General features: G+C 41.2%; 2 protein-coding genes across 4 annotated transcripts in view; one reads left to right on the top strand and one right to left on the bottom strand.

Moving 5' to 3' along the window:
• The window catches only part of nlgn2a (neuroligin 2a), a 243,272-nt gene extending 228,390 nt beyond the window's left edge, over positions 1 to 14,882 (top strand). For all 3 annotated transcript variants that reach the window (XM_049568558.1, XM_049568557.1, XM_049568559.1), the window contains 5 exons: positions 1,288 to 1,473; positions 6,402 to 6,667; positions 8,391 to 8,544; positions 9,559 to 9,925; positions 10,233 to 14,882. In XM_049568558.1, coding sequence (XP_049424515.1) covers positions 1,288 to 1,473; positions 6,402 to 6,667; positions 8,391 to 8,544; positions 9,559 to 9,925; positions 10,233 to 11,067 — 1,808 coding nt within the window. In that variant the 3' untranslated portion in view covers positions 11,068 to 14,882. The remainder of the gene's footprint in view (positions 1 to 1,287; positions 1,474 to 6,401; positions 6,668 to 8,390; positions 8,545 to 9,558; positions 9,926 to 10,232) is intronic.
• An 817-nt stretch (positions 14,883 to 15,699) lies between these two features.
• Positions 15,700 to 26,085, bottom strand: LOC125884466 (interferon-induced very large GTPase 1-like). The gene is made up of 6 exons (XM_049569493.1): positions 25,914 to 26,085; positions 25,574 to 25,651; positions 25,359 to 25,437; positions 24,996 to 25,259; positions 24,445 to 24,705; positions 15,700 to 22,628 (listed from the first exon to the last, which is right to left on the bottom strand). Exons 2-6 carry the CDS (start codon positions 25,613 to 25,615, stop codon positions 17,950 to 17,952), a joined length of 5,325 nt encoding a protein of 1,774 aa, XP_049425450.1. The 5' UTR covers positions 25,616 to 25,651; positions 25,914 to 26,085; the 3' UTR covers positions 15,700 to 17,949.

Here is a 26,085-nt window from a genome sequence, read left to right as displayed (position 1 = left end):
TGGGATTCAAAATGGTGTACGGGGGATTCGCTCAAAATGAACCTCAGTGCTAGGCCTGTCATGATAATTACGTTATCAACTTATCGTACAATATGTTGACAAGACCTTGATCATTTTTCCTAACCTCGCTATTGCTTGTTGTGTTTATGCCAACATAATACCAGAATAACAGCAGGGTTTTCCCGTCCATTAAAAAACTCCCTAAGAATTTATAGGTCTTTGCTCTTTGAGGTGCATATCATGCTGTTATATTATCATTATATCAGTGGCATGAAATGGTCTCAAAATGACAATAATATTGTTTTTTACAGTCATTTCTGTGAAAATATATCATTCAACAGAAGAAGTTATTGTTACAGTCCTATACAGTGCCCATGTTTATTTTGATGATACATTGGTTTCTCATACATAGACCTTTTTGACCATTTTGACACATCACTGTAGAAAAAGCAAAGGTGTAAATAATAATATTGATGTTGGCTGAATTCCATTTAGTTGCTTCAGTTTCAGGGTCCTGATATGGTGCATACTGGCTCACCTTCACACTGTCATGGCTTACTTGGACACTTACATAGCAACCATTAATGTTATTAGTAATACCTGTGCCTTTTCATCTGTAAAAAGAAGTCTCTACTGTTTGTTCTCAAAATGTCATGCTACAACAATCGTGATGAATAACATTTGTTTGCTGCGGAAAAAGAAAATAAAAAAGAAAGACATTGTACAATCCTAGATTCTAAGCACGATGTGTCGTCACTTGTAATCCATTTATGGGTGTGTGATTCAGATTAGGGTCACCTATATTTCGGGGAGTGCAGGCAGCTGTACTGTAAGTGGCTTTCTGTAAAAGTCCCTGCTCAATGCCATTAGACAGAGTAAACGTCATTAAGAGAGGAGCTGAAAAAGCAATTTCGTCTCTCACTCCCTTTGCTTTCTCTGTGTGCCATCTGTCACTCCTTGTTGATGAACGACGGTGTTGCAAACACACACACACATGCACGCACACACTCAAACACACACACACTTGTTCTCTTGCAATTCCCTCTCAGTCAGAAGCTGATTTACTGGCCAAAGTCGAGAACATTTGCCAAACAGGTACTAAATAATAAAGGTACTGATTCTAACGTCATCTTGTCTCTCTCTCTTTACTCTTCTCTCATCTCTGTATCCCCTTTTCCTCTCTACATCCTCCTTTGTTGTTTACCCACCTGTCCTTATCCATATCCTCTGTTAAATATCCCCCCTTACCTTCATCCTACATCCAACTTTGTTCATACAAATATCCAGGCTTCCTCAGTACCGGTGATCAGTCTGCTAAGGGGAACTACGGTCTGCTGGACCAGATTCAGGCCCTGCGTTGGCTCAATGAGAACATAGGCCACTTTGGTGGAGACCCAGAGAGGATCACCATCTTCGGCTCCGGAGCTGGGGCGTCCTGTGTCAATCTCCTCATCCTCTCACACCACTCGGAGGGTAATTAAAGACTTGATTGTATTGTGTTGTGAATCTGTTTTTCCTCATATGTCACCTTACCATTCACTCTGGTTTGGTTTATGTTTTCGGGATGTCTGTCCATATGTACGTACGTCTGTCCGGTTGTTGTAAATGAAATATCTCAAGAACGCCTTGAGGGAATTTGTTCAAATTTGGTACAAACATCCACTTGGCCTTAACTCAAGAATTCACACACTATTTATGGCAAAATCATGCAAATGTCTTTGAATACAATGATAGAGTGATGACATTTTATATCAAAAGGTCAAAGGTCAACTTCACGGTGACGTCAGTTTAAAAACAAAAAACAAACAAACACTTTTCTGGTCATTATTCACTGCCATAATTCAGGGGAGATGGATACTGAATTGATGACACTAATTTTGGGTTTCCATCTTTAAACTGTGCTGATTGTATAGATCCTCTATGCTGCCAGGTGTAAGATATCCACATTTAAGAATTTGCAGTTTCTTTCCAGCAACATCCACATTTGAAACATTGTCTACTGTCATAGCTGCATGAGTCTGGACAGACATGGATGTAAACTGTAACTGCAACTTGACTGGTTCGCAGAGGCAGACAACCTTGAGGTGGTAATTCTAGTATAAAAGAAAAACTCCCAAGCAAAATGAACCCACTGGTCATATTTTTTTTTCTTTTTTTGATATCCTAGATCCAGCCCTGTGAGTGACTCATCATCCACAAATTTGTTGACAAATTGGTTGTGGCTGCTTACATGAATGCCACATGATCCATTAATGGTTTCAGTCCTCAGCTTAGATCATTCCTCGCTAATCCCTGAATAGCCACAAAGCATATTTACAAACCACCTCAGTGTGTTTGTTCTATATATTTGCTAGAAACAGATGGCGATGTACACCTGCATGCCCAATTCAACCTTTGAAACTCTCAGCCAAAAATGTACATTTCTGTATTTGTTACTGGAATGGCTTGTGTTATGCTCAGTTTAGTTTTTTTTTTTACCTTTATTTGTCCTTTGGTGACCCATGTAAATATAATCATAGCAGCAAGGCCTTGCTGTGGTCAGCTGGAAACTCAGCTAGCGGCATCCAGCCCAGAAATCGTTAAGTCCTGTAATGTTCACTTGACACCTCTATCCTCAAAGGAAAACCCTGCTTATCCTTTGAACTGAAGAATTTAAGCAGTCATGTGGCTAATGAGCGAGTCCAGGTTTGATCCCTGTTATGTCACTCATGTCTGTGGAGGATAAATGACACTGGAGCTCCACCATTACCCCACATTACCTGACTTGGCGAGGCGAGCGCTCCTGGCTCTGTTAACGGTCCAGTGCTCTGCAGCATAGACACTCTACCTCAGTCAAAAACCTACATCCACCTGACCTCATGCTCCCCATTACCAACAACACACCCCGAGGGCTAAGTGTTAACATTGCACCACCAAAAGAGAGAGGCCTACGGACCAATTGACTTTGATCTGAATTGAGATCAGTGCGGCTGACGACCCGCAGCCAAGCGGTCACGCAGTCGCCGCCTTTGATCATGCTGTTCTTGAAGCTGTCCTCCTCCAATCGTAACTTCTCTGTTCTCCGCGCTGCTTGAGGACTCTCCCTCAATATCTCTCTCCTCTGTTCATTTTCCGTCTCACACACACAAACCGCAAAGGACAGAAACAGGGAAGAAATGGTGGGTGAAAGGAAAGAGAGATTAGAGGGAGCGTGTTCACACAACCACACATCTGTTTCAATCACCGCTCTGTGTGTTTGTGTGTATGTGTGAAGCACCAAGCAGACGTCTGACACGGCTTTAACTTTGACTCATGCTGTCTGTGTAGATGTGCCTTGAGAACAAATGTGTCCTCAAAGCTGGAGTGAGCACGTGTGTACCGCTGCCATGTCCATTTAACACAACCTCTATAATTACCACTGATGTCTGTTAACCCTCCACATTAACCCAGGCACACCCAACCTTTTTTCCTTCATTGGCAGGTGACCTACTTACCAGTTAGAAACCTTCCGAGACCCCAATTATAATACATTTATATCATGATAACAGTGAGCACAAAGTGCGTGTGAATTGTATAAACTGAAAAGAGAAAGAATTAAAATCAGGGAAAAATGGAAAATACTACAGTCCCATGTAGAGGAATGGTATTGCAAAACATTAAAGGGCTAGTGTGTAGGATTGAGTGGCATCTAGCTGCTGAGGTTAGAGATTGCAGCCAATTGAATCTTCTCCCATGTGCCAAGCGTGTAGGAGAACTATGGTAGCCGATACAAAAATGTGAGAGGCCCTATCGAGAGCCAGTGTTTGGGCTACTTAAAACCATACTTTATACTTAGGGAGAGGATGATATACTTTACTGATACCACTCTCTTGTCTGTGCATCAAGTATGGAGCCAGAGTTAGGATGGTTAGCCTAGCTTAGCTTAGCACAAAGGCAGGAAGCAGTGGTAAACAGCGAGCCTGGCTTTCTTCGAAGTGCGAACATACACTTACCACATCTCTTGAAACGCTAAATACCTCCCAGCTCCAGGTTTGTACTTTAAGGGATAGTTTGGATTTTATGGAGTGGGGTTGTATGAAGTTCATAGTCAGTGTATTACCTATAGTAGATGTCGGTCAGCGCGCCCCCAGTTTGGAGAAGCAGACTGGCAGTACCACCACCAAAGTTATGCGATGTGCTGCTATGGATGGGGGTGAGCAGCTTATTGTGTTTCAGCCAAAAAAAAGTCCCACCTCACAACATCAGTGTCAGTTAAAGTATATGCTATATTGAGAATATTTCCACCAATTATCTTGCTATGTTCAGCTGTTAACAGCTCTAGTTCCTCATCTATGCTCTCGTCAAAGCCACCAGACTCCATTGAGAAAAACAGCAATTTTAGCTCGCTGAACACAGGAGCTGCTGGTCTACTGCTGCCTCAGCCAGGGAGTTTGTGATATTGTGTGGCTTTACCCATTTAAACACCAAATTCAAACAATAACACGAACAAACTGATTGATCAAGGCAGCAGTAGACCAGCAGCTCCTCTTAGAGTGGTATTTGAAGTTTTTCTCAGTGGAGTTCTGGCTATGAAGAGAGTGCAGTAACAGCTTAAGTTCCCTGTTGATAATCGCTGTCTGATGCTAAGCTAAAGTGGTAAAAAATATTGTAAATATAGCATACACTTAAACTGATTTTTAAGTGGCAAAAATATGTTTTAATGTTGCCCCCATCACAGCAGCACATTGCTTAGCTTCCGTGTCGGTGCTTCTCCAGACAAGGGTGTGCCACCTACCATCTACTGTGAGTAATACACTGACTATGGATAAGTACCTCATACAAGCCCACTTCCAAAAATCTTAACTATCCCTTTAACATTTATACATGAGTGTGGCTGAAACCTTCTCATCTAACTGTCTGAAGTGATAACGTGTATACTCTAAAATGTTACATTCAAGTAAATTTTAAATGGTTAGCAACTATTGACAGTCATTATAGTTTAATCATTAATTTTTCAGGGGAGCCCCCACTTTAGCAGCAGAGGGACCCTAACGGTTGGGAAAGCCTGTATTAACCCCTTGTCTCCTGTTCCTGACAACCAACCCCCCTCACACTGCCACCAGCCCATTCTCATGCGTCTTCTTTGTCATCACCCCATCACCATCGTCATCGTCCTCGTCTTCATCGGCATCTAATGGTGTAACATCAGCCTTCTAGACGTCGCCTGTCTGTCATGCTCTCCCCCCCCTCTCCCTCCGCCAGGGATTCCAGGTAAGGAGTCTGTCATCCCCACCCTTAAGGGACACCAATCATGTCAACAACACAGCATCACAAATCAAGCCCGACAGAGGAGACGCACAGGATGGATGGCAGGATGGAAGTGGTAGACAGGGGGGAGAGAGGGGTTGTAAGTGATACTGATATGATGAAGCGTAGGGGATATAGAGGGGAAGACGGTATCCATGGTATCCTGTGTTTAAAGGAAGAGGAGGGGAGGTATTAACATTGTTAAGGGAGGAGAAAAAGGACAGAAAATACTCTGACATGGCAAAGAGAAAAGCAAAATATAGGAAAGTACTGAGCAGGGAAGACAAGAGGCTCTTAGGGAGTGACAAAGAAACTTATTCTGAAGATGAATGAAATAATACCTATCTCCCACCTCTCTTTTAGTCCGTCCCTCCATCTCAAGCGTTCTCTGTGCAGATATGTAGGTATAGTTGTTTCCAAGCTACTTCTTAATATAATTGATTTTCCCAGGGAAAGGGGGCTCTGCGGCCCTGCTTAATAATTAACTGACCAATCTTCAGCCCAGGAGAGGAAAGAGAAAGAAAAAAGGAGCGCGAGAGGAAACGAGTGAGGCAGGCGGCCTCTTAACGAGCCACTTGAGTGGTTCAAACAGCACAGGACAGGCAGAACTAAGGAGACAGAGAGAGACACAAAGAGGAAGAAACGCGGCCAGAGAGAGAGTCTGAGAGAAGAAACAGCCAGCACACGAACAAGGAAAATGGCTCTCTTGACGTCTCAGATGAGCTTATTCCCAGTCCTGTCTTTTTTTTTGTTTGAGCTGCCGCACCATAGCACGCTCTATCTGAGATGCTTTGGGTCTGTAGTTCCCTCCTGTGTCTGCCAACTTTGCTCCGGCGAGAATGATAAGATGAAAAAAGTCAAAATTGGGAGGGTTTTTCTTATAAAGGGAAATTCTGAAAGTGGGGAAAGAGAAAGTGATATGTGATTTCCACATCAAGGAGTCTCTCTGAATCCTGTCCTACCCCAAACCTGGACTTCAGTCAGAAGTTCACAGAGCTCCATCCTGCCTGCAAACATGCCAAAAATTGGGGAAAATTCAAATGACATTTAGCGAGATAACCCAACCATGTCTTTTGTCATATATAGCCCCTCATATAGTAATATAAATACCCCATCTTATCCATCTGTCCTCTCAGGTCTGTTCCACAGGGCCATAGCCCAGAGTGGAACTGCCATCTCCAGCTGGTCAGTCAACTACCAGCCCCTCAAGTACACCAAAATCCTGGCCCGCAAGGTGGGCTGCACCTATTCAGAGACAGCCGACCTGGTCGACTGCCTGAGGCGCAAGAACTTCAGGGAGCTGGTGGACCAGGACATCCAGCCAGCTCGATACCACATCGCCTTTGGCCCCGTGGTGGACGGAGACGTGGTGCCTGACGATCCTGAGATCCTCATGCAGCAGGTGACACCGCAGACACGTTCTCTTAGGGCTTTTTATTAAGTGGAGTGATTTGAGCTGTGATGACACACCAGACAGAGAGAACATGAAGAACTTGTTGCAGTAGATGTGTGTGACCTTTCCACAGAGTTAGGGTCTGGTGGTGACATTTGCCAGCTGGTGTGAACTCACACCCTCAAATGCTGTAACACAGTGGAGCCGCAGTGTTGGTCATGTAAATTGCCTCTGTGGTGTATCCTCGACCCATTTTTTGCTTTGATCCTATACATGAAATGCATTGCAAACACTTTATCACAGGGTCATTACCAGAGTTGTCAGCAGGTCAATGGAAGAGTCTCTGCTCAGCTTTGCTGGAATAATGTTTAGAGGCCCGAAGAGGCAAAATCATAAAGTATCTCACAAACACAAATAAAAGATAAGAAATAGTCCAAAAAATAAACAGAATTTTATCAAAAAGCTGAATTAGTTTTTTTTTCTTATTTCCTTTTTTTTTATCACTTGATATTTATTGTTGTGACTTCCTGGTTTGGACTCTAAAGGACAGTTCACACCAAAAACAATAACAATGTGAGTGTCCACACTGATGAGTGATAACATTCTACAAACATGGACATGCTGCGTGCTCCAGTTGTGACGCCCTGTGAATTTGGATAGTTTTTGATTGGCTGTCAGCGTTTATATCGTTCATCAAATCGCTCTAAAAATGATCTTACAATAGTGTACACCACCGGCGTTGTGGTGCGAACTCCACCATCCACTTGAGTTAGACCCATTTTTAAAATGTCATGATTGTAGTAATCGTCCTTGGTGTGGACACAGTACAGCCACAAGTCATGTCACATTTTACATGCACATGACTGATGATGATGTCTTGCTTTGCCAAGTTTCAACTAGCTTTGTGTAATAACAGTGTGGGTATTAGGTGTAAATGAAGTGTGGTAAACTTCCCTCCATCTTATCAGCGCCCAGATCTCTCAACTGTCAACTCAAATTTAAGGCTTTAGGGTTCAAACTATAGATTTTGCTTCTGCATTTTCATATGCAGACACTAAGAGTAAGCAGATCAAAAAAGAGACCTGCCCCTTTGTTTCTGAAGCTCAAACTGTCATCAAACTGTAAAACAAGGCAGTGCTGATCATGTATAGCACGTATAGCATGTGATGGCATGTATATGTCACCCACCAGTGGGATCATTTATTGGTCCACTGCAACACAGTATATTCTGGGGTTTTGTAGGTTTTCTGCCTCATGAGTAAAAGTGAAATACTTCTTTAATTTAACTCACATAAAAGGAAGAAAATGTTTGTGCATTAATTGCCACTAGAGTTTAAAAACTCCACAAGATCAGCACTTACATGTTTTTGTAGAACTTATGTTTATTATCTTTTAATGGAAGAAATCTAACATATTTAAGAATAATATATGGCAGCATTAAAACTGAAAACTAAATTTCTCGTCCCTGTCTCTTACAATAGCGTAGTGGTGGTCCCACAACACAAGCCTCACATTAACACAAAGAAAGTACATTTCCTCTTAAATATCACCTACAAAATACAAATGAAGGTGATTTGACTTTACAGATTTAACACAAAACAAAATTGTATTCAGCAGCGTTCATGGTTGAAGTGACTATAGATCAGCAACATGCACTGAAAGAGACTGAAAACCCATCCTTTTGAGCACTAGTTCAACACTCACACCTGTTCTTCCATCATTGCACCACCAGGGGGAGTTCCTCAACTATGACATCCTAATTGGAGTGAACCAAGGAGAGGGGCTGAAGTTTGTGGACGACAGCGAGGACAACGACGGCATCTCAGCCGCAGCATTCGACTACACTATCTCCAACTTTGTTGACAACCTCTATGGCTACCCTGAGGGTGAGCAAAGTCAACATTATACCCTTTTCAGGCTGTAATGTCCTCTAATTATGTCATCTACCGCCTCTCAGATGACAGACCTTTGTAGTGTCATTGTTGTTTATGCTTATTAGAAGCCACATTAGATGAAATCTTCCTGGGTTACACACACACACACACACAAGACAGATATAGATTGTCAAAATAGAACATAGTTATCAAAGTAAAGAGCATAAATTATTATCACAATACAATAATGAGCTATACAGCTATACAGATGATATAATAGGATAAATATGTTGTGATGTGTGAGCTAGATGTGACATTAAACACGATAAAAAAAAGAGTTATTTTACCTTTTTTCCCCCACAAAAAGTACATCAACAGCAATTTGTCCAAAACTACAGCTCCCAGTCAGAATACAAGTCTTAAAAACACAATGTGGACAAAGAATGAGAAAAGAGATCAAATGTGAGCCCAGCAAGGTCTATCAACTAAGACAGGCATACTAAAGAGATTGCCTATCAGCGAGATTATCTTTCACCGTGGTAGGTCTGTGCTTTGGCCTTTGAGGCTCTGTGGGCACTAATGCCGTCTCTCATCATCCCCCAGGCAGCAGGCTCCCAATCACAATTCTGTTGTTCCTAACAGATCAGCCTGCAAACCTCTCACAGCGGGCCACAGTCAAAATACAGACACATTTGGATAATGCTGTCACGCTTCCTCTCAAGTGCCTGTCACTCATTCTTCTCTGAGAGGCATATTCTCTTTTTTTGCCCTTTGTGTTGCTCAGTCGGTCCTTTCAGGTGCTCTCTCAACTGTATCTATCTGTCTCACACATACAAACAAACAAACAAACACAGGTACTTATATTTTCCTCAACCCTCTGGTTTCACGTCTCTTGACCACTCACATCTCTCAAATTGCTCTATCTCTGTCATTACTTTCCTCTTAACTTATCACAATTTTCCCTTTTTTCCCCCTTACCCTTTTTTTTCTCCTATCCCTTCTCCCCTCCTGCGTCCTGTCCTCCAGGCAAAGACATCCTGAGGGAGACCATTAAATTCATGTACACTGACTGGGCAGACAGGGACAATGGCGACATGCGAAGGAAGACCCTCTTAGCTCTGTTTACAGACCACCAGTGGGTGGCGCCGGCAGTGGCCACCGCCAAACTCCACGCCGAGTTTCAGTCTCCGGTTTACTTTTACACGTTCTACCACCACTGCCAGACCGAGACGCGACCGGAGTGGGCCGATGCTGCCCATGGAGACGAGATACCGTATGTGTTTGGCGTGCCCATGATCGGTGCTACAGATCTATTCCCATGCAACTTCTCGAAGAATGATGTGATGCTGAGCGCTGTGGTCATGACTTATTGGACCAACTTCGCCAAGACTGGGTAAGCTTTGCTGATAATTTTAGTATAAATTAGCGAGTGTATTACCTCTTCAGTAGAAGACTTTTTCGAAGATTTTGCTTCCCTATTTATGAGAGAGGTGTGTCTGTGGTTAGGGGCAGATATCCCTAACCAGGTGTCAGTGGATTTTTTAAAAAGTTTAATGCTCTTTTTTCATTTTGCTGTAAGTTCATAGATAACAACTTTGAACACAAGGGTGCATTCAGTGTTTAGATGTCAACGCCGTGAAGAAATGTTTGAACGTGATTATTAAAATCTTGACTAAGATGTCCCCTTTATCCTCCACTAGGGACCCCAACCTGCCAGTCCCTCAGGACACCAAGTTCATTCACACCAAGCCCAACCGCTTTGAGGAGGTCATCTGGACCAAGTTCAACTCAAAGGACAAGCAGTACCTCCACATTGGCTTAAAACCTCGTGTTAGAGACAACTACAGGGCCAACAAGGTGGCCTTCTGGCTGGAATTAGTCCCTCACCTCCATAGTCTACATGAGGAGCTCTTCCCCACAACCACCCGTTCGCCACCAGGTGGTGACATAGGCACCCCCAGAACCAGGCCCAGAACACCAGGCCCTCGCAGCACTCGTCATCCCTACCCTACCTTCCCCTCTGATCCTGAGCCTGAGGGTTCAGAGCGTCCACACCAGGACCTCTTCCCTGGAGACACCCGGGACTACTCCACTGAGCTGAGTGTGACAGTCGCTGTGGGGGCATCGCTCCTCTTCCTCAACATCCTGGCCTTTGCCGCTCTTTACTATAAGCGTGACAAGCGGCATGAGATGCGACGCCACAGGTTGTCGCCTCAGCGGGGCGGGCCTGCCAACGACCTGGCTCACAGCCAGGAGGAGGAGATCATGTCCCTGCAGATGAAGCACTCGGAGCACGACGCTCACCACGACATGGAACCACTCCGGCCCCACGACATCCTAAGGCCCGCCTGCCCGCCTGACTACACACTGGCCCTGCGCCGTGCCCCTGACGACGTGCCGCTGATGACACCCAACACCATCACCATGATCCCCAGTACCATCACCAGCATGCAGCCTCTTCATGCCTTCAACACCTTCCCTTCCACTGGTCACAACAACACCCTACCCCATCCCCACTCCACCACCAGGGTATAGTAGGGACTGGCCCAACACAGCACCACCAAGGGACCAGGAAGACTGGCTCTGCCACTGATCTAGAACGGAGGCCTCTGGATGTGGGCCTTTGTTCTGTTCTCTTACTCTCTTGTTTCTCCAAAAACAACTCCACCTCCTCCATCATGTGCTGTCAAACTTAGCAGCTCCACTGGTGGCGTGTGGAGAAGCAACTGAACTGCACGGCAGCAGATGATCAGTGTGGGGGTGATTTAGATCTTTCAGAGATACTGTTTTCAAAGGTCTGCTGTTTCCAAACTAAAGCCCCCTGACATTTGTCAAAAGGACGAATGCTTTTCGCCCCTCGCAGTTTTGCCTTTTTTTACTTTGGCTTTGTCTCTTTTTCTCTCCCTGGTGTGTTATGTGCATATATCGTTCTCTTTTCTACATCTGTGTCTTATCCCTGCTTTGTTGCTCTCATTCGACATGGGGTTCTCTCCCTCTCCCCAGTGCTCCTTTACTCCAAGGACTCGCAAACTACTGAGCTATAGGAGGGGGCATAGAGTACATACAGTAATCATATAGCTATGAAAACACTGATATCTGATACTTTCATTCTACCAGCATTCTTGGTGCCAAGTATGTACTACTGTGTTTGCTTTTCTCATCGAGGGAGAAAAAAAACTAAAGAAAATTCTAGAGTATTCCTATTTACTGTCAATTAACAGATGCTGTGTGTTCTCATGACAAAAGTGCCAAACTGGCCCTCGATTGTGGTTTTTTTTTCTTTCTATCATCTTCTGTTTCTTTTTTCGGAGCATTTGTTTAATTGTTGTTTTTTGTGGAAAGAATTTTTGCTGAAAATATAGATATAGAGAAATGATATTATATATAGTTATATATAAATGTGTACAAAGGAGAAAGTATATAAATGGGTTTTCTCAGTGGGGATCTATGCATGAAATATTTTTAAAGATGATGACGGGGGAAAGGACACTGTATCTGTCAATGCACGTTTCCCAAATCTAATCAAACCATATCGGTCCACTCTGGATATTTTGGTTTTTGTTTTATCTTACAGAACAAGAACATCACAGAAAATCCTGCAGTAACCCAACAAAACCTCTTCACCTTCCAACACCTGTTTATTACAAAAAAAAGAGTCATTGCCATAAATCTCAGAAGATGTTGAACAACTGTGAACATGCTCTTCCATTCATTCTCTCCTAGATGATGTCACTCAGAGGTTTTTCTCCTACGTCAAGCCCATCATCCTACAGTAGCTACTTTTTCTTCCCGTCTTTATGGAGATGATCGTTTTTTAGGGTACGTGAGGTGCCGAACCTGTTGTTGTAGCTTGCCTGTACAGAATTATTTTTGTATTTCAGTAAGGGTGAGAAACAAAGCAGAGACAGGCAGCCTTTGCTCTTTTACGTACACCTTCCTTCTCCTGTCTGCACCCCTATTTCCAGCACATGCATATTCTGTTTGATGTGTGCCTTTGAGTCAAAGTGTGTGTGTGTGTGTGTGTGTGTGTGTGTGTGTGTGTGTGTGTGTGTGATATGAGAACTGCTCCACATGGGCGTAGGTGGGCCCTAATTAGACAGCACAGAGATAGAGAGGCAGACAGGCAGGATCACCCCCATGGTAATAACTTAGACTCTAAAATGTGCTCCTTCCTTCTGTGTATTCAAACACCTCCCTCTCTGTATCACCATCACTTACCCCCTCCCTTCCCCTCTCTCCATCAGTACACTGGTTTGCTATTCAAGACTGACACCCATATTTTGGCGATCACCCGTGGTCAGCTCCCTGCTGTGACCACAAAACTTTCACTGTGTCAGCTGCATTCTGCACGATTTCAGACCTCGGTTCAGCTCTGCTATTATCCTCACATTCATGGGTTAGTTCACTAAGCTAGTGACCTTTTTTTGTGAGTTCGTTAGTTGTATATTAAACTCTAAGCACACTGAGGGTAACCGGTGGGCCTTCACGGCCTGCGGCGCAGAGCTGCAAAATGAAAAGGGGGCTCGGATCTCCTAAACAGGGTAAAAGCAACACAGTTGACAACTGCTCTTTTCTTTCGGGTGAGAATGTGCAGGCCTACAGCTCAGCGAAACCCCCCACCCCCCTTCTCCAATTCTCTGCTACAGATCTCAAACATGGATCATGAGTAATACAGTTAGGTGTTAACTAAACTGATTTGCTGTTGTTTGAGCCCACAGGAACACATGGTAGCCTACATCCAGTATGGGAGAAGTTAGTCACCGGTGCTGTCTTTGCTTGTGCTCTAGCTTTAGTCTGTTTGTTTGTTTGTTTGTTTTCTATTTTATTACTGCCTAATGGGGTGGTGGGGGAGGGCTGGAGGGGGAGAGATATACCTTGCTGCTCCTGTCAGAGATTTTGTAAGCCCACTGAAAGGGAAATGTGCACAATGTAAAACACAAAACAACAGACTTGGGTGTGCAGCAGGTGGATAAATGCTGTGGAAAAGACGATGGACAGAAGCGCGAGGAATGGTGCACGCTGTGGGAAAGAGACTCTGGGAAGAGACTGGAAAAAGACTTGCAGCCTTAAATGTAGAAATCTGAATCAAAAGAGAGGATAAACTGACCAATAGCAAAGTAGGACGTTCAAAGGCATGGCCATCTTTCTACCCACAATGTTTGCCAGGAGGATACCTTGCTCATCTGTCCTACGGAGGATCGGATATGTCTGATCAGACCCATATGAACCCTTTTGTACTCACTCCTGCGGATAAGGAGGCAGTGAGGGATTGTGAGGTGAACCTCACCACAACACAGCTACAATGACACCACCGGAGGTGAAAACAGAAACAAGGTATTTAGTTTGGTCTGTTCTTTTTCCCTGTCTATTTTATAAGCTAACACTGGAGGGCGCCCTTGTGACAGATTCACTGCAGGTCTGCCCACTCTGAGGAAACTGGATGTGTGACGAAAAATACCAAACTGGGTGGCAGGACAGAGACAGACACACAACATCTGGAAGAGGATCAAAACTGTACATTTTTAAGTGTAAGAATCAAACAGACAAAATATTTGTAAATATTAAGTTTCTTGTTTGTTTTTCCTTTTTTTCTTTTTTTTTGAGTGAATGAATGAAATGCTTATTTTGTGACAACGTAAGACAACAGGTGCAGTTTGCAAAAAGAAAAAAAAAAGAAGAAAAAAAAAGGCCACGAGCACGAGGTTAAAATCCATTCATGAGTTAAATATCATTTATCATGCCATTTTGTTTATGTTGTCTCATGTCGCCCATTATCACGTGGGCATCCTGTAGCATCATGTTTCCTCACCAGGAAAGTCACTGTAGCAGAAATTCATCTTCACTGCAGCCCCGACACAACAGAGGGCCTAAGATGCTGTAGTTAGCGTTTGCTATTTTCCAATGAATATATCATTTTAAAATTTGTAAAATATAGTTTAAGTCTGTGGTTTCATTGGGGTTTAAGTAGAGGGGCCAAATACTGCATTTCCTTTTTTTTTTTTTTTTTAGTTCAAGCCTTATCAAACGTTTATTTTGAAATCTATCTGGTAATCCAACTGAACACCTGATAAATTCAGAGTATCTATGGAAACATCTCAGAGGCTGAGAGCACTGATAAAAGCCAGCTAACTAATGTAGTGGTGGTGTAGGGAGGTGGCCTGTGATTCATGGTCACGACTTCCAAACTGAGACAGTAAACGCAAAGTGCAGCCAGTGAAATGTTGGCTCACTTCACATGTAGCAGTGTTTACATGTAGCCACTAAATCACATGTGGGACAGACGTGAGGGCTTTGATACCATAAGATGCCTCATAGAGTAATGAGATCACACAGGTGGTCCGTCTTTTTCCTTCCACACACTGTGTTGCATTGTGGTTTCGGTTGTGGCGTTGACCTTACGGTGATGTGATGTAGCAGTGAAGAGTTTCATGTTCTAACCAGGTGAGAGGTGTACTTTCAGACTCTGAGCGTGTGTGTGTTTAACAGTGGAAGCAGATCTGATGTATGTGGACACACACTTAGCCTCGTCTGTGTTACAAAGTTACTCACTGCAGCCCTGTATTTGGGTTTATTCTTATTTCAACATGCCCAAACAACTGCAGTCAGCCAAGCTAATCAAAGTGACTCCAAATCACTGAAGCTAATTAGAGATCATGTGTCAGGTCAGTGGTGCATGGACGCACATGGTCAATACCCCACAATGGCAAAGAGTGACACACACACACTCACATAAATCTCCAGCTTGGTCTTAATTGCGAAGTTGCACCTGTTGTCTTGTTTTTACATTCTTTGTTGAATTCAGAAACCCAAGACTTGAGATGAAGAAAAATGTTAAATAATGGAATTTTAAAAAAGATGATTATTAAAAAAAAGTATAGTAAAATGATATAAATAAATGAGGTGATGATATTTCTGTTTACTTTAGAAGTTATTATACACTGTATGCTGTGATTCTGATCTGGGAAACATTAAAGACATTCATAGCCAGTCTCATGATTTTGTGTCTTTATTGAACCAGTTAACAGAGGTAAGTAAATGTTTACAACACCACATATAGAATGAATGATATTTTTAATTCCTTTAAAATGTAAATATTTGCAATCGGATCATCATGTCCTACCAGAGAAGCTGTAAAATTATAACAAGACAGTAAATCTGTTTCTGAGGTGAATTCATTTTTAAATGATTAATATTATGAAATAAACATGATTTATAAAATATTTTGATCTGCTCTTTTTTTTTTTAACTTCTAAACTGGCCCTGTGCAACAAAACCCATGTCCCAGACAAAAAATTTGCAACTTTAAATCGTTAAAGAATGTGTGAAGTCCTCACAATGTAGAACTAACAGTTTATACTGATAAGTGTAAAAATTATCTACTATAATCTATAATCTAATTTATGTTTTGTGACAATGTTCACCCTTTAATGATGTGTCCAAGTTTTTTGTCAACTCTTTCAAATTTACATATACATGCTAAGGACTCCTGTCTCACTTCCTGGTGTCCAAAAAGGTGGGAATGCTGCTCAAGTACTGGTAAGCTTTCTATGTTTTGATAAATTCATTACATAATATTGCTATCATAACATGTCAACTTTGAAGCCCTTCGAAATCAAAACTAAAAAATAAATGTGGTTTCAAAATTAGTATTTTGATTAGCATTAGGAGAACACTCAGCAAATTTGAAAAATAAAAAGGCTACTCTGTACAACTGCAGTGAAATTATTAAATATATAACTTTTTGCCAACTCTGTCAGATCTTACCTCTGACATCAATTATGCTATTCAAGACAAAATTAAATGACTGGCAGGTTGGCCCATTACAAGGTTTAAAAATCAAGACTTTGTTCGTGTCAGATATATTTTCAGAGCCTAATTGAAGACTAGAAATCAAAAACCCCCAAAAGTAAGGTTCCAAGTTCTCAAGAATGAGTCTCATAAAGAGGGAAGACATTTTAATTGATTGAACAAAGTAACTATGTGACATCAGATACTTCATAGAAATGTAAAAATAAAAATAGTATTAAGCAAAAATATTACATAAACTGAAAATGTATTTGTCACCAGATATTTAATTGAGATAAAAACGAAGATATTCCAGATTTCAAGGTAAGGAAATTACATGCTCTTCTCATGTAGATAAGGAAAAATCATTGTCATGTATAACCTACATGTTCACACTGAAACTGAATGATCTTTTAATACATTGAAAATGTAAATATTTTGTATAAGATACTTCTGAGAAACAAAAACAAATCTATTCTCACTTTTGATTAAACAATCACATATCATACTTAATTATGACAATACCACATAAAGACTGAGTGGTGTTTAAAAAAGGAAAAAGTCAAATATTTTGCATCAGATACTTCACAAAAAAGAGATTTTAAAGTCTGAGTTAAAGATAAACTTAAAAACGTATATACTGTATGTAGAACCAGGTACTTAATTAAAATAAAAGAAAGACATTCCAAATTTTGAGTTACGAAAATTACATATCGCACTCAATTCGATAAGACCCACATGTTGACTTTGAAACTGTGTGATCTTTTAATACATTGAAAATGTAAATATTTTACATTAGAAACCTATTAGAAACAAAAAACAATCTATTTTAACTTTTGAGTAAACAATCACATACCATACTTAATTATGACAATACCACATAAAGACTGAGTGGTGTTTAAAAAAGGAAAAAGTCAAATATTTTGCATCAGATACTTCACAAAAAAATAGATTTTAAAGTCTGAGTTAAAATGATACCAGGTACCTAATTTAAATAAAACAAAGACATTCCAAATTTTGAGTTATGAAAACAACATATTACATTCAATTAGATAAGACTCTGATGTTGACATTGAAACTGGGTGATCTTTTAATACATTGACATTGTGAATAATTAGCATTAGGTACTTCACTGAAACAAAAATCAAGTAGACACTAATTATGAGTAAACAACAGCATCTCATAGTTGAACAGATTTTTTGTAAACTGTCCTGCTATGACAATATCACATAAAGACTGAGGGGTGATTTTAAAAAAGAAAATGAATTTGACATCAGATACTTCACAGAAACAAAAACACTCAATGAAAGATATAATATCGCATTTGATTAACTGTGTACATCTTTTCAGTGGCAATGACATTCATCTGTCACACATGAAGCAAGTATAGTGTGAGCTCAGGTAAAAGTGAGCACTAATTGCAGTGATTTTCTTATATTTTCCTATTTCAAGCCTCAGTGGTAAAATATATCTGAGCACTGACAATATCTTTAACCTTGTCATCTTATATATGCAATGTTACTTTGTGATTGTCTTCAGTATCGTTCAGAACACATAAGATCAAAAGATCCATGTCAGGATAGTGAACGTATATGAGGAGGATGTACACCTCTGTAACCACAATGTCGTTTCTCACTTGATGTTAAAGGACTCTTTGATGCTTGCCTCTGCTTGCTTACATGTAATACCTTTCCAGCTGGCAGGAATATCGGCAGGCTTTGCATCATATTCTTTGGCAAACTTATCGTTGAACCTTTCCAGTACATATTTCCAGTAGTCTGATGCCTGGAGGCTTGCTTCTGGAACAATTTTCCAGTCAGGGAAAATTTCTTTGTAACGCTTGTAAGGGTGCCGTTGACCATTGGTAGCATTGCAGCGAAAACAAATGTCAGTGAGCACAGAGGAACTGCATATGTCAATGGCAAGTTTATTGGTCCCACTCCACCTATATGAACCCAGACCATCTGGCCGATGTAGTGACGTCCAGTGCTCAGTGTGGGTTTTTTCTCCTGCCTCACAAGGTGCTTTGCAGAATGGACACTGTTTACCACATCCAATCAGTTTGGTGAAAAGCTCGCTCTGAGGATTCACATTGAGTTTTCTTAATTTCATTTGGATGTTTGTTTCTTTAAACTTCTTTCTAAGAGCTTCTGCCATGTCCTTCAGGCAGTCAGTGAGCCAGTTAGCAAACTGTTCCGGGTCGGCATTGTTCAGGATCATGAAAGCACCAAGAGCATCCTGGGAAATGACCAGTTTATCACCAAGTTCCTGACAGACATCTTCAACAAATGTCTTCAAGTTGCAACTCTTTTTGGTTTTAGCTTTGTTGATAGCATTAGTTATGTTCCTGATGCTTGACTGAACATGTTTATCCTCAAGCTCAAACATGGTAGACCCTTTTGAGAAGCGTTCTACTATTTGGTCGAGGATCCATTTCTTTACATAATACTCATATGAGCCAATGTAGCTCAGATAGCTTTTAAAGTCATCCTTTGTGAGCAAATCCAGTAAAATTGTATACTGGAGGTATATTCGTGTGCTGAACTGCTGGCTTGTCATCATTTCACCAATGATATCAGGACCCAAGGAACGCTTGACAAAGTCTTCGACTGCAGGCTTCAGGCAGCAGTTTGTGAATTCTTCTGCCTTCTTCTGGCACTGGTCTCGTTCATGGAACACATCTTTAAAATCAGTTAGAAACTTAGCTTTGTTTTCATTCAGACACCTGTAGGGATCATTCTCATGTAGGAAATCTTCATGCATTTTCTGAAACTGTCTGGCTGCATCTCCACAGATGTGCTGTTTCAGAGAAACTTCAAACTCAGCATCTGTCTTCATATCCTTATTGTTTTGCAGCTTCTCGTCAATCATGTGGAGGATCTCCTGAATGTAAGTGTCATGGTAATTGCTTTTTCTTTCCACTTTTCCAGTCACAAACTGTTTGCAATCTGCTATGATACTGTCAGCCACTTGCTGTACAGTCTTTATGTGATCTTCAATGTTGAAGAACTTGGAGATTTTGTGTTTCAACTGGTTGAAGAATCCTTCTGCAGTATATTTGAAAGGAACAAGTCCACATTCTGTCAGGCTTTTTTCACTTAACAACCGACAGACATGACTTCCCTTACGCCTTAGATTTTCTCTCAGGTAGTGGTACACCCTTGCAAAGACATCAGCAGGCTTTTGCTTAGAGAAGGAGAGTTCCTTCACCATTCTGTTCCACATCTTATCAAATTCTTTGTCCAGCTCTTTGACTGTCATCTCCACTTTTTTTCCGCGACATTGTTCAATCAGTGCACACACTCTGCCCTCTAATTCTTTTGCGTGGTTCTCTTTGATTTTATCAAGTTCTGTCATTCCCTGTCTGATGTCAGCTGTTGCTGTGAGTTGATTAAACACAGAGCTCTCCATTTCTCGTCGAAGGGTCTTTGCACTGTTTGCAAAGTCTTCTCTGTATCCTTCAACTAGATAGACGTGACCCTCTGTTTGCTTGAAGTACTGTGACAAATTGTCAAGAAGCTTTGTCTCCCATTCCGTCAGCACTGTGCACGCTTCACTTTTCAAATGGTCAAGAAATTGTTTCATATCAGGTGTCTCAGATTCCACAGCAAATATGCCAAAATTGGAAATTCTTGTCTCAGCATTTGTAACCCATGTGTACATTTCTTTTTTGAATTCCCATTCCCATTTGTTGAATTCTGTGCACAGCCTCATGTATGCATCAGCCACCAGGCTGTTTCTGAAGCTGAAGATGAAGTTTTCATGCTTTACTGCATTCCACAGGCTTTTCATCCACTGTAAACTCCAGATATTGTTAGCAGATGACTCACAACGTCCCAAAATTTGGATGACATTTTTCTTGAGCTCATATACAGCTTCGCTGTACCCTGCATTGACTGGTGCCATTGGTGGGTTTCCATTCCACAGTCCAGGAATGTACCAGTTCCCAGTGTCTGGACTGTACTCCATCACATCACTGAAGCTCATGCTCTCCTCTTTCTTTTCCATTTTGGCTGCTGCCTGGGTCATCTCATTTAACTGCTGCAAGAGCAATTTCCTGTCTCGTAAGTTCTTCTCATGAGCTGAAACATCTGACACATTCTGGTGGACAAACTGACATTTGGGCTTTTTGCCCACCTCTGTCATCCTGAGAAAAGCATGCACAACTATTTGTAGGATGTCTTTCATTTCTGTTGAATTCTCCATTGCGATATTGATGATGGTGATATCACTCAGCCCCACAACAAGTGTTGCAAGCTCATTGTCGTGCTCATGGCTATTATCCAGTTGTGCAAGCTCTGGTGACTTTAAGCCCTCAGTGTCAATGATCACCATGAAGTCACAGTTGAGGACTTTTTGAACATCTTCATTGACTCTGATGAGCAACATAAAGGCACCTCGAGTGCATCGACCACTGCTGACTGCAAACTGCACTCCAAACATGGTGTTGAGGAGAGTAGACTTTCCTGTGCTCTGAACTCCAAGAACTGTGACCACCAGTATCTTGTTCTTAGGAGACACCAAGCCATTGAGCTGAGAGAGGACGTCACTCACCCATCTGAGAGGTATGTTGGAGGCATCTCCATCTACAAGCTCAAGGGGAAATCCATCAAGTAACAATTCTGCACATAGTTTGGGCAGATGTTGTAACTGTTTACGTGATGGGTCTGTTTCTGGAAGAGACAGTGAAGCCTCATAGATCTGACCCATTTCACGGAAGAAGTGTTCAGTCCCCAGTGAGCTGTTGGAGAGTTGTCTGTCAATTTCTTTGATCTCCGCTTTGTTCTCAGAATTTTTGCATTTCTTTTTGTACTGATCTCGGAGACCAGATAATTTTTCTCGAGACAGGTTATCAAGGTTCATTCGCATCCATTTCAGGAAATAGCACCTCTCTATCCCTGGGCTTGATATTGCATTGATAAAACATGTCATTGCATTTGACATGTCACAAGAGTTCTGTTTATCCCTAAGTTCTGTTTTCTGTATCTCAAGGTCACTTTTGTACTTTTCTACGTTCTGGGACCCAACATTTCGAAGCCGAAATTGTTCCTTCTCTAAGCGAGTCAGTTCCTTCCATATTTGGCCTTGCAAGGGTAGCTGAGTGTCTTTGTATTTAAGGATGTCTTGAATTTCTTCACTCAGAGCATCTGCATTTTTCTTGGCAGTCTGGCACTCTGCAGAGTCTTCATCAACCAAGATTCCCAGTTTATGGGCAATGTCAGCCATCTGCTCAATCTGCATCTTCATCTTTGAGTTCTCAACTACACTGCTGACTGTTTTCCTCAGATTTTTAACAAAGTCTGCATCATTCATCTGCTTAGTCTTTAAAAGGATGTTGCTGTTGTTCAAGCCCAACTTGGTTGCCACCTTTTTTACAGCGTCTAAACTGAAGTGCTTACTTTGATGGTTACCTACCAAAAAGATCTGTGCCTTGTGGTGTTGGTTGGTGAGCAGCTCGCACTCAGAGTCCAAATTGTCAAAGAACACAAAAACTGCTGCTGATGTCTGACACAAAAAAGAAAACTGTGTTTCAAATGAAGCAATGTCTCCACGAAGGTTAGCTACAGCTACTGGCTCACTGAAAATATCCATGTTTTTGTTCCCACAAGGAAGGTACCAAGTCATTTCAACCAGTCCATTGGATATTCTCCTTGGACTGTCACCACACTCCATGTTACAGTGAACAAATGTATCATGGTACTGCTGAGAATTGCTCAGAAGCTTATTGAGGATCTCTGACTTGGACAGGGAGCACTCACCCAGTCTCACAAAAGATATCATTGGAAGTTCAGAGAGAACAATTCTTTGTTCAATGAAGCCCTTGGACTCTGAAAGTGACTGAGGTCTGTACTTTTTAACGATGTCTCTCATGGCCCAAAGCATGAGTGTGCACTGCTTTGTGTCACAATTGGGAAGCAACAGAGGCACAGAAAACTGACACATAGACATTTTGAGTGCCATTTCCTGTTGTACAAAACCATCAGACCACAGAAAGAGAGCAGTGATTATGTCAAGGGGGTTTAACATGTCATCTGAATTTGTGCTGTTGACCAGATTATCAAGATCTAACTCTGTATTCATGGACTGATAACTGCAGTTTGACTCACATGTAGCTGTACATTTCATATTCCTAGCTGTCACATTAACCATCATTAGTTTCTTCAGAAAAAAACATCGAAGATCTGAATTACGCTTGGCAGGTTCATCAGTAATGGTCCTCTCATCAATCTGAAGTACTGTACTCAGGGATAACTTCTTTTTGTCCTGATACTCCAGTCCCAGATCCTCCAATAAACTCTGTAGTTGTGTCTCTGTAGACATAAAAAACAATTAATATTAAGCTCATGATGTTTGGGGGTTTTTTTTCAATATTTTATTTCATTTTGCCCTTACATAGTTTACACCTCGCTAATACTGAAGCAGTCTAATAAAACAGCTGTTCTTTTGAGTAGTGTTGACTCAACATTCTGGTCCTTTTGAGGGCTTTATTTTGTGGTGCTGTTGAATTGCATAGTCTCATACTGACAGGTGCTTCTGATATTTTGTCCACACCATTTATATCTATGAGGTCAGACTATTACAAAGAAACTATAATGCAGTACAGGTAAACACCATAAATACATCCTCCAATATGCCCATGAAGTTGAACTGACATCTTTTAAAAACACTTTCAAGAAATACTAAACACAATCTAAATGTTGTATTATTAGACTGCAATAGTTTTAGCTAGTTGCACCTAATAAACTGGCAACTGAGACTTGAGTAAATGGATTTGCAACTTTAGAAATAATTTAGATTCATAAACATTGTCAAAATCTAATGGGCAGACTGCCGCTGGATTGTTAGTAAAGGACTGGAAAGACGTGTAAAAGGTCATCCTGTGCTTCAAAATGTTGCAGATTCATGAAAATGCTGACATGTTAACCATATCAAAAGATTATGAATATAAAACATAAAGGTATAGTCGGTTTTAAGATGCCATTTGGTATTAGTGTACTTGCACTATTGCTGGCCAAAAAAAATCACTAATTCTTTTGTACCGATTCTTTTGCAAGTTTGATTCATACCAGATCTGCACTGTTACATACAGCCTCGCACTTGAAAGGTGACATATTATGCAAAATGGAATTTTTCATGGCTTTTCAACATTGGTATGTGTCCCTGGTGTGTTGAGAGATGGAGCATGACCTATTAGATTATGTCCCTCCACACTGACCCTGAAAGGTGTCAGTGATTCATGAGGCTTGACCACTGTCTGTTCACATGGGTGTGAGGAAAACCCTGGATTAAATAAGTAGACTAGACCTGTGGCTGAGTATTAGAAGAGACATAGTGGGGGAGCAGGGAAGGTCATCTTTGCATTAGTTGCATGTTGAGCAGGAGCCATTTGCTCACACTATGATAGATTGTGCACGCCAATGTCCTCCTCCATTTTTATTTAATAGCTTAGTTAAGTTATAGGTCAATAGGGCATGTGATGCAATAGGTCAAACTGATTAACATTTTATTAAGAGCACCATCTGCTGGACCACAAGGCAAACTACTTTAAACTCTGTTGCAGTTACAGACTGTACATTTTGATTACAAAAAGTCATTTCAGTCATATACAGTTTGAATATATTTTTTTCCCGAAAGTCCAGATTAAGTTTGGATTATAAAAATTAAAAAGGGACAGCCCCAGAGTCTACTTCTAGTGCTTGGAGTTCAGCCCTTGTTCTGGCAGCTCAGGAAGAGAGAGAGGAAAGATTTTGTTTTGACTGATACTGATGCCGTTCCTATTCCTCATCTTGAGGATCACATAGCTCAAGTTATTTCCAAGTACTGCTCGCCACAGCCTTGTCACAAGTAGGAATTCATATGAATTTTTACAAGTTACCAGGTAGGCTGAGGCCATGTCCTCCTAGGTTTTTTTGACAAAGGCCAACATTAGCTTTTGTCAATGCCCAACATCCACTGGTTATTAAAATGCAGAGTGTTTTATTACTTTCATTTATATCTCTTTTATTTGAATAGTCTTTTGGAAACTTCTGCAGAGTTGTGGTAGAAATGTGTATAATGCTCCAAAGTCTGTGGTTTTATTAGAAAATCAATTCTTCTTTTTTTATTGACATGATTTCTGTTACTTACTTGTGCCAGCAGCTGTTACAGCTGGCTTGCTTCGTCTTCCATTCCTAAGTTGTGCAGAAACCTGCAGGGAGTAACACACCCCTGGCTCCAGGTTGCTGAAAGTCAGGTTGTTTGCGTCTGTTGTCAACACTTGTTCAGTTTCTCCCTCGCTGCAACAGGTCACAGTGTAGCTCTCCACTTCACCAGCAGGTGGGTCCCAACTCAGAGACAGTGACTCACTGCTTATCTGGTCGACTGTAATGTTTGCAGGAGGGCTGGCCTCTGTGGGAACAGCACAATAGGTTCACTTATACTTTGGAATTCAAGTTCAGTCAGTGCTCATCTGTATTTTAAAGTAATATTTAACTGCCAAGTTAAAGAGGTGTGGTAAAAGATAAAGCCACATATAATCAGGTCATGCATCTTCAGTCTACTGACCTTTATAACCAAATAAGAGCATACCTCAGTGTAAGAAATACATTTATATAGGTTATGAGACCAAAGACCATTCAGACAATACTTTCTATCTTTTTTGTTTGTTTGTTTTTTACTGATTTGTTTTACAGATTTACCTGTGAAGACAGATAGCAAGGTTGCTTTGCTTTGATTTCCATTATCAGCAATCCTTCTGATGCTGAAAGTATACTCAGTCCCAGGATTCAGTCCCTCAACCGTCACAGTGCTGGAGTCCTCTCTGATCAAACTGCCTGTCTGTGTATCACAGGAGTAATCTATTTGCAGTTTATACCTAACAGAGGTCTCAGTGAGTGAAAAGCCAAGAGAAACAGTCTCCTGGTCAGCACTGAGAACTCTTACATCTCCTGGTGGAGGAACGTCTGTCACAAGAGAAGAGAGGTACATCTCAGTATCTCAACATTACAACATGTAAGCCTATTTCGATATAAATCAGACCAGTTTTTGACGGTCACACATACAGTCAGACTGTGGTGTTGGTAAAGTGATCTTTCCGTCCTCATAGTATGACTCAGGGTAATCTGGGGCATCGTAGAACTCCTTCATTATTAAAAGAAAAACAGTTTAAAAGTGAAATGAATCAATTTATAATCCTATTCAATAGCTTCAAGGAGAAATATTTGGCTTGTAATTTTATTGTTATTTAAGTTTAAGGTTGTAAAAACGAGCTGTTTACCTCCTCATCAGAGTTATCCATTGTGGGTACACTCTCAGCCATCCCACACTTGGTCCAGATTATTCAAACTGCTTCTTACTGAAAGTTATAGAAATGAACCTTGTTATCAACATCTTCTCCAACAGTTATCCATATTAGACACGAATCACACAGCTAAGTGTACTCTGCAAACTGTCAGACTACAGTATAGAATAAAACAAATACTGTAATTGGCACACTAATGCAGCTGTTAAAAACAGATAAAACACACTGAGTCACGCTTCTGTTTTATGGAAAGCCTGTTATTTTTGTCGGACTTCAAATGAGGGAAACAATCCTTGACAAAGAGATTGTTGCTTACCTTTGTTGGAGTCATCTGTCCATGGTAAAAGTACAGTTCTGTTCTTTTGTCCAGGAATTTGTATGAGTTGTTTGTGCAATATTCTGTTATAGGTTAAGTAGCTTTTGTCCTGAGGACAGAGCTCTGAACACGCCCTGACAATGCACTAGCCTACTGCAGATGTCTCCTTTTA

Source organism: Epinephelus fuscoguttatus, linkage group LG23 (genome assembly GCF_011397635.1).
Source record: "Epinephelus fuscoguttatus linkage group LG23, E.fuscoguttatus.final_Chr_v1".
Lineage (NCBI taxonomy): Eukaryota > Metazoa > Chordata > Actinopteri > Perciformes > Serranidae > Epinephelus > Epinephelus fuscoguttatus.
The sequence above is the reverse complement of the archived record's forward strand: the minus strand, read 5'-3'. Positions and strand labels throughout refer to the sequence as shown.

Coding starts and splice junctions, on each gene's coding strand:
- LOC125884466 (XM_049569493.1), bottom strand. CDS start 25,615: ATGGCTGAGAGTGTACCCACAATGGATAACTCTGATGAGGAG. Junction 25,438..25,573: donor TGGATAACTCTGATGAGGAG/GTAAACAGCTCG, acceptor TTAATAATGAAG/GAGTTCTACGATGCCCCAGA. Junction 22,629..24,444: donor TGTAACAGCTGCTGGCACAA/GTAAGTAACAGA, acceptor TTATGTCTACAG/AGACACAACTACAGAGTTTA.